This window comes from Trachurus japonicus, chromosome 11, assembly GCF_045865225.1.
Source record: "Trachurus japonicus isolate A0001 chromosome 11, Traja_1.0".
Lineage (NCBI taxonomy): Eukaryota > Metazoa > Chordata > Actinopteri > Carangiformes > Carangidae > Trachurus > Trachurus japonicus.
This window is the reverse complement of record NC_140917.1, coordinates 8,039,532-8,048,127: the sequence shown is the minus strand read 5'-3', so window position 1 is coordinate 8,048,127 and position 8,596 is coordinate 8,039,532. Positions and strand designations below refer to the sequence as shown.

Below are 8,596 nucleotides of genomic sequence, written 5' to 3'. Positions count from 1 at the left end.
TGACGTGGCCCCGCCCCCTCTACGCTCCTATACGTGCAGAAAAACGCGACTCGTCTTGTGCATGTGCATCATCATCATCATCATCATCATCGTCACCACCGCATCCCGCGAGGAGGCGAGAGGAGCGCGAGTCCTCTATTGTGGCTGCAGCGCCTCGGTTAGCAGAGAGCGCATGCGCAGAGAGAGAGGGGAGAGGAGGGAGGAGGGGGGGGGGGGGGGGTCGTGACGGGATGACTGTAGCAGACCCCTCCCCTCCCCTCCTCTCTCTGGTGTCCTCCTCGGCTTCCCATGATGCCTCTCGCTCGCTGGCGACCTTGACAGAAGCAGCTGGGTGACTGATGCTGGTGCTGATGCTGCGGTTGCTGATGCAACGCCTCCCGTTACTGGGGCAACGGGTCATGCGGTTCGGCTCAGATGATGCTCCAGTTGTAGAAAGGATGACTTCTTTTTTTCTTTCTCCCTCCAAAGACAGTTTATAGACTAACTGTACACATGATCATCAGACACTGTTACAAGTTACAACACTGTGAAGGAAACCCACATACATCATATAACACGTCACACACACACACACACACACACACACTGCAGTCACCACAGTGTCATGATCCACTCGTGACACAGAAACAACAACAAACGTCAGCTGGTTAAGCTGCGTCACAGCTTCGTGTAAAATGATGCAATGAGATTTAATTTCCATATTTCTGTTCTGCCCTGATGATTTTATAAAAACTCTGCACTCGTGATACAAATGTTTCAGCTCAAACACACAAATCTACATCAACCTGTTCCCAAACAACATAAAACATATGGTGGGTTCTTCCTCTTTTTATGTTTTGGTTCTGTTATGAATTATAGTTTAATGTATTTGCTATTTTATGAGTACATAAAATGTTTTTGATTTTTCCACTTTCTCCATATAATTTCATCACTACTTACACACTACTAGTCAATAAATAAACCAACTTGATTGTCATTAATTATGTAGCTATTTTCCAACATTTCACATGTTTATATATCCAACATTTGAACAGGTTTCATTTCTTTTCCTTCCTGTTTTTTTATGAGAACATGAAATTCAAATACTGTGTCAGTGAAGTGACTCCTGAACATCAGTGTGGGCTCATGATGAGAAGATTTCCTTTCAAGATAAAGGAGAGGAAGAGAAGTTTTGATCCAGTTTGCCCACAGTGCTGCAGGAGAAGCTAAAACAATGAACCAATTTTCAAAACAGCTGATTCATTTATGATCTATGCTTTTTCCAGTGATGCAGAACAATATCGATATTAAGCTGAGAGGGAAAGTCGATGAAGATGTTACCTGCAACCATCTTGACCTGCTTTGGTTTGAAGATCAGGATTCAGCCTGAGAGGAAACAAAGACACGGCTTAGGGTTGGTCTGACACACACACAAATGCAAAACACACACACTTTTTTCATTAACAAGCCTTCAGGTTTTAACACAACCTGAAGAATCACACACTGTACAGCATACGACAGTGGAGTAAACTGTATTTACCCAGATAGCCCTGTGTGGGTCTGGATGGTGTTTGGTGGATGAACATCTTCACCTGCAGAGAACAAACAACATGCAACAAATGATACTTTTCATTTTGATACAGTTAATTTGATTGTTTTCTCATTCGATTCATTTTACAATGATAGAAGCACAAACTGAAGCCATATCACCCAAAACAGTCTCCTGATATTGTTTCAGATAATGGATCTCCATTACAACACAGTGTATTATCATCAGATACCATTTAATGAACCCTAAAATTGTTACAGTTCAATAATTTTTGGATAATTGTGTTTTGAACTCGACTGTAAAACCATCAGTCGGTCTGATTGGGCTCAGTTAGCTGTCAGGAAGAAAAACACAATAATATTCAGCTCTGAATTAAAATAAAAACACCTCCTATAAAACAACACTCTCATAACAGAGGCAAATCATCATCCTCAACTGTGATCAAAGTTGTGTATCATTATGAAAAACCTCTCTCACTCTAATTCCACTTTATTCTCAAACACCGTCCGTCCTCTGATCTGAAAAGCAGCAGGTTTGAAGCGCTGCTCACTCGCACAGGGCATGATGGGAAACAGAGCCCAGGCTGCTGTGGGATATGAAGAGCCAACAATGCCACCTGCTGGACACATGGAGCAGGTGCAACAACACAACTCACAACATATCACCTCAGGAGTTTAATGTAGTTTTAGTATGTATTTACTTATATTCCTGTCAGATTAATTTTGTGATGTTGAGGCATGTTCAGGGACACAAGTTTAACTCTGTTTTAATGTACAAAAGTGGACTTAACTTCACAGAGTTTTGGTGTTGGTTGAGTTTGACGTCTGCCAGATGTGTTTTAAAGAGGAACTATGAAGGATTTGTAGCTTAACTATGCTACATTTTTACCTTAATTCAACATCTTAGGTGCAGTTGTGATGGTTTAATAAGTGGTTTAACTTGTTACAGGGAGAATGGAGGCTCTCTGCCTGAAAACCGACCTTGTAAGATCAGAGCCTCCGACCCGGTGTCCCAGCTCTGGTCTCTGCGGCACCATTAGACAAACGCGCCCCGTAACCTGTAATCTCTTGTTAATGACAGATAAGACTACACAAATATACATGTCATAACACTGATTGATTTCTTGCCGGCATGTTATAAACAAATGCACATGGCCGAGAGGAGGGTTAGCAAAACAGCAAAAAAAGCAACTGGACTTGCATAGTTCCCCTTTAAAATAAAACAATGAAAAAGGACCAAAAACGAATAATGAATATAAAGAGTTATTTCAACTTTTATTGCTATAGTTGATACATTTAAATCAACAGCTACACAGGCTTTTATTTACATGAACCATCTGCTGTACTTCCTTTGCTCTCCTCTGGCCTCCCGTCACTGCAGAGCCGCCTGTCTCCTCTCACAGATCCTCCTCAGCTGGGTGGAGCAGCCGGAGGTGAACCAGCTCCTCTTGTAGTCGTCTATGGGGCCGAGCCGACCACACAGCTGCTTACCGTCCGCTGCCTCACGCTCCCGAATCCAAAACCTGCAGCAGGGAAATGTTTATTCAATCTGTTATCATGGCAACCGACCACTGGTCTGCCGTATGTAAATAAGTGTGATGTTGTCTTCACGCTCACTGTGGTCCCTTCTCCGCCGGGGAGCCGTCGCTCCACTTCCAGCCGCCGTCGGTGCTGCTCCTCAGGCCGAGCCAGTACGAGTCTCCCTGACTCAGACTCTGGGCCGTTCTCCACAGAAACAGCTGAGAAATGTTTAAAGGGATAGTTCAACATTTTGGCAATTGGTCCGCTATAGTTATAGCAGTACAGTAGGTTCATTACCTTTATTTGTCGGTGTAAGCTATTTTTAGAACGGCGGAGCAGAGCCGCGAGCTGCTCAGAGCTACGCTACGGAGGCTAATGGGATTTCTTGGTTTCCCTCATCAAACTCATCAAATACACAATCCAAAAACTCCAAAACACTCTGGTGGACAAGTTCTGACCTTCTCATTCATCAAGCTATGTGAGAATAACGGAACGAGCCGTTTGGGAGGTAAATACAGAGACTGCTTGCTGAAAAACTGTCCCTGAAGGCAACGCGCAACAGCGATTTTGCATGAATTTCCCTCTAGAACAACTCTGTCTCGTAACGTTTTGTTATTATCTCATAGCGTGGTGAATGTGCAGGTCACAACTTGTCCACCAGAGGGTTTTGGAGTTGTTGGATTGTGTATTTGATGAGTTTGATGAGGGAAACCAAGAAATCCCATTAGCCTCCGTAGCGTAGCTCTGAGTAGCTGGCGGCTCTGCTCTGCCGTTCTAAAAACAGCTTGCACCGACAATTAAAGGTAACGAACCTACTGCTATGACTATAGGGATTATGGCAATGGGCCAATTTGCCAAAATGTTGAACTATCCCTTTAAAATATTAATTATTTATTGTTATATATGTTCTTCACTTCTGTTTGAAGCAAAGTCAAGAAAACAAACTGCTGCACGTGCATGAAAACAGTGAAAGATAAAACCTCAGTTGACCTCAGGAAGCGACTGCTGCTGCAGACGTGTCCATATTTCACAGGGGTCTTAAACCTATTTTTAACTCCTCTCTCCGATAGTGTGTGTGTGTGTGTGTCTGTGTGTGTGTGTCCTAACTGCTGATATCTGAGACGGAGCATCTTAAATGTTTACAACAGGCCAGATGAAGAAGACATCATCAATGAACACACACACTCAGAGGAGACGGCAGCAGCAGCTCAACACAGTGTACTGTGGACTAAATGTACAAAAACATACACAAACACACATAAACACACTCAGTCAGTCAGGTGTGTGTTCACCTGCTCGTCCTCTGTCCTGACCGTAGCCACAGCGCCCCCCGCTGCCATACATCGGTACTGGCTGCTGATCCAGTCGGCTCGGTCCTGCGTGAAGAGGAAGCACTTGTCTCCCTGAGACGTCCACCCGGCTGGACACGGTCTGCACTCTCGCTCTGAGACAAAAAGACGTGGTGGGACTGATTGTGTCATTTTTATTAAAAAAACCAAGCAGCTGTGAAAACATCCCAATATGCTGCTTCTTGTCCTTTCATACATGAATTATTAAATCATTGTCTTTTGCTCCCAAACCACACTGACAGGAAGCTGATGTCCAGAAGTTATTTTTAAAAGATTGTTTCTTCACTTAAATGATGTTAAATTAATGTTCATTCCATTGATGTTCTTCAACTGGGAGCAGCAAAGTCCGGTAGCTCTTAGTTTTTACTCATCCTTTGCTTTATTTTTGTTGTGTTTTCATGGGAAATATCAACTCTCTGCCCATGAAGAGTGATGAGCCGGAGATGTTGGTGAAGACTCAGAAAGTAGATGAGCTGACAGACAAATTAATTTCCCTTTGGGGATTAATAAAGTAATTTTACAATATGTGGACTGAAAAAATAAAGGAAATATATCAAATGGAACAAATAACATATTCCCTGAGGCTCCAAAAACATATATTCACTAAAAGGTGGAGCCCTGCGATGGGTATACTGATATAATTTTATTTCTTTTATTCCATCCCTTTTTTTTTATTCTATTCTATTTTATTTTATATTTTTCTTTGTCACTGTAATCTCTGTCTCCTTTGTTGTACCATAACTGTTACCTTGTGTATGAAACAGCAGATATGATGATTATGATTCTGTACATGATTTTGTATGAAACTTAAATAAAAATTAAGTAAAAAAAAAAAAAAAAAAGTAATTTTGTCTTTGTAAATGAATCTACTGACCATTAAACACAAATATAATCGTACACAGATGCCCGAGCCACCTCGGCTGGCTCCTTGCCCCGGATGAGGCGGAGGAAGATGGTTGGATGAATCATACACAATGTTGTTTTACCTAAATATACAACTTATGTCACTCTTACTGTATTTCAGGGGTGAGAGGAGGATGTATTGAAAGCTCAGTGTCAGTTACAGACACAATAGTACAGAGAATTAATCATTAATCTGCCTCTAAACCACAGAGTTCACACAGTCTATGTGAATCACTTAGTCCATGTAAAGCAGAGCAGCTGCCTCTAACGGCTTTTGCAAATAATTTCTCTGTGTTTAATCTGCAGACGAGTTTCAAATTCTGCAGCCTGAACCGTTACGTATCTCACAACCGTTTTGTTTCCCCTCCCTCCTGTTCTGTTGTGGCGATAATTCACTCACCCCCAGTGGAGGCGTTGCTGATGGGGCAGTACTGGTTCAGGGCAGGATACTGGGAGAACAGGAGCTGGTACGACTGGTTGAGCTTCTCCAGTCTGATGGTCAGGTCTCTCACTTTGGTTTCCTGCTGCATCGACTGGGACCAGAACAACATGGTGACCTGAACCACTGCGGTACCAAACACACGACAGAAAACCACACACATCATATCCCAATCACACAACTCCATGGAGAAAATGAAACAGAGAGTCGGAGGGTAATGCTGCGTTCAAAACAACTCAGAGGTCGGAATTCCCAACTCACGCTGCAGGAACTCGGAAGAGAAAAAACATGGATACCCGAAGGAAGTTTGGCATATTGTGGCTCATCGCTGAATATGAAAAATATATGCAGCAGTAAATTATGTTTGTTTTGGAGGCAAATGAAGAGAGCGGAGACACCGCAGATGAGTGCACATATAACGTTATAGCCTAGATAAATGTTAAATGTTATTTCCGTTACATACGAGGACCACAAATTCACACAATACAACAATCACAGCTTAATATAAACGTATTTCATATAGGCTACTGCAATAATACACAAAAATATGCATTAAAACCTCAACAAATAACTTCAAAATTTTAAATTCTAACTGTTTAAGACGAGGGCCGCCATGTTTTGATATTGTCGATGAATGATACCCGAGTTTCCGACCTGTAATTTCTGAGTTCCACGCCGTTCAATTCGTTTTTGACAACTTGGAGCTCCTTTTTTTCCGACTTCCGAGTTGTTTTGAACGCAGCATAAATCCTTTTTTTTTAACATGAGATATATTTTATTTCATTAGTAAATCAAACCATGATGTGTTTGAACTCACGGCAGAGAGTCAGGAGCAGAGTGATGATGGTGAGCAGGAAGCAGAGCAGAGAGAAGTAATGATTCAGCTGATGGAACCAGACTGAGAGAGAGAGAGAGAGAGAGAAAACAGAAGTGAGAACAACGACATCCCATCAAGTGCAGCGTAAAAATCCTCTTATTCAACGAGCTCATGCTGATTTGTGAACTACGACTGTTACACTGGCTCGCATGTGAAGCTGATGAACACCGGCGGATGATTCTCCTGTCCCACTGACCTCTAACGGAGTCCTGGCAAACTGATAGTTTCATTTTTATTTGCTGCCGTTCTGAGAAAACTGCACAATCCTCCTCTCTGCTGCCAGGTTTGTACATGAGCCTAAGCAACTGGGAAACTCTTTCCGCAATGAAATGTTGTCGTTTCACTGCGGAAAAATCAAACATTTGAGGTTTTTTTTAAAATACGCAGAAGTTTCTATGTCAGTAACGTTCTTTTTTTTTTTTTTATCATAAAAAGCCAAAGAAGTGATAATTACTGTCATGAGAAGATGTTTCCTGTTTCTCTCCTTCCATTGCAGCAGATCCATTGTCCATGATGTCATCTAACAGAAGAACAACAGGCATCAATGTTGGTTAAAGGAATTACTGCGTTCATGCAAAATGCTGTTTAAAGCTGTTTCTCCAACTCCTCATCAGTTGTTTTAAAAACTCATATGAAGGTGTAGTTGAAGCTGCAGTTATATTGCAGCTGCATGCAAAGCAGGAGTGGGTCTGATAACCAAACAGCCAGTTAGAACAAGCGCTCAGGATGTATTATACACACACACATTATCCACCTTTGAACTACTCTGTGTGTGTTTGTTTAGACCTTTTATCAACCAGGATGGTAAAACAAGCTCATCTACTGTTACATATACTTTATTTTTTACTTTTTGTTAGCATTTGTTAACATATTCTCCTGTCCCAGTAGTTAGACAGATAGAGTGCTCTCTACTTTTCCACTTACCTCTCTATATATACTGTATGTAGTGGTTTCATTAGACATGATGATCCAGATCCCCCTGATCTGATCCTCTTGAGGTGAGATTTGTCGATGCAGGTATTTGTATCCTGAGGAAATGCTCATTTCAGTGGATCAGACAGAACTTTCTCACAACCTCGGTCAAATATACACAGTATTACTGTAATCAGATACCACACTACCGGTAGTTCTCCTACCTGCTGCTGCCCCACAATGAAGATCCTCCTTTGTGTGATGGAGCACAAGGTTGACATGTTTTGCTCTTTCTCATTTCACCCATTGCAGCCTCTGCATACAACAACAACAAAAAACACATCCACAACTCATTTTTAGCTCCATTAAAATCTCCCATATCTAGTAAACAAGTCCACTAGTGCACAAAGTGAACCCAGCACAATACAAGCATGTGCTTCAGTAAACTCTGTTATTTCATTAAACCTGTCAAATAAATATAATGGAATAAAAAGCATGATACTGCACAGAGTATTATGAACTGCATTGCTCATCACCACTGCTAAAACAATAACTGAACCAGTTACTGAGCACACATAGGTTTCACTATTGTTTAACTCCACACCAGGTAAAACCCCAGAGTACCTGAGTTAAACCGAGGGGAGGGAAGAAGAAGCTAATGTAACTTACAGGGGCATCATGCAAAAAGTTGGACACCCACTGGTCAAAATTTCTGTTAATGTGTCATCCGTAACTTTATGCCTTTTGGAGATCATTTCATCTTCCACTTGCTGAGCTGTTTACATTAACAGAAATTTTGACCAGGGATGCTCAAACCCTTACATGCCAGTGTAAATATATAATTAGCTTCTAGCAACTGAGGCAGGAGTATGGTGACCAAAACAATAGACTCGGGAGGAGCTTATTTCCTCAGGCCGTTTGACTCCTGAACCAGGATACATTATTTAGATTATATCATAATTACATCATTTATATTATATTATAGTTTTATATTTCTCTTACTTATATGGCAAGGAGACAGCAACCAGGAGACATTTCACTGCATGATACTCTGTGACTTGTGCATGT

General features: G+C 41.6%; 1 protein-coding gene across 1 annotated transcript; it reads right to left on the bottom strand.

Annotated features, from left to right (window-relative positions):
• Positions 1-2,830: 2,830 nt before the first annotated feature.
• LOC146978115 (C-type lectin domain family 1 member A-like) lies at positions 2,831-7,858 on the bottom strand. The gene is made up of 8 exons (XM_085790324.1): positions 7,753-7,858; positions 7,071-7,136; positions 6,813-6,959; positions 6,557-6,637; positions 5,701-5,865; positions 4,341-4,492; positions 3,139-3,266; positions 2,831-3,050 (listed from the first exon to the last, which is right to left on the bottom strand). The coding sequence occupies exons 2-7, from the start codon at positions 7,126-7,128 to the stop codon at positions 3,141-3,143; spliced, it is 729 nt and encodes a 242-aa protein (XP_085646450.1). The 5' UTR covers positions 7,129-7,136; positions 7,753-7,858; the 3' UTR covers positions 2,831-3,050; positions 3,139-3,140.
• Positions 7,859-8,596: the final 738 nt, after the last annotated feature.

What these genes read in the sequence shown, in the direction of transcription:
- LOC146978115 (XM_085790324.1), bottom strand. Translation starts at nt 7,128, where the DNA reads ATGGACAATGGATCTGCTGCAATGGAAGGAGAGAAACAGGAAACATCT. An exon ending in GGAAACATCTTCTCATGACA is followed by an intron (nt 6,960 to 7,070) that starts GTAATTATCACT and finishes ATTTTTCCGCAG; the next exon opens with TGAAACGACAACATTTCATT. An exon ending in TCTGCTCCTGACTCTCTGCC is followed by an intron (nt 5,866 to 6,556) that starts GTGAGTTCAAAC and finishes TTGGTACCGCAG; the next exon opens with TGGTTCAGGTCACCATGTTG.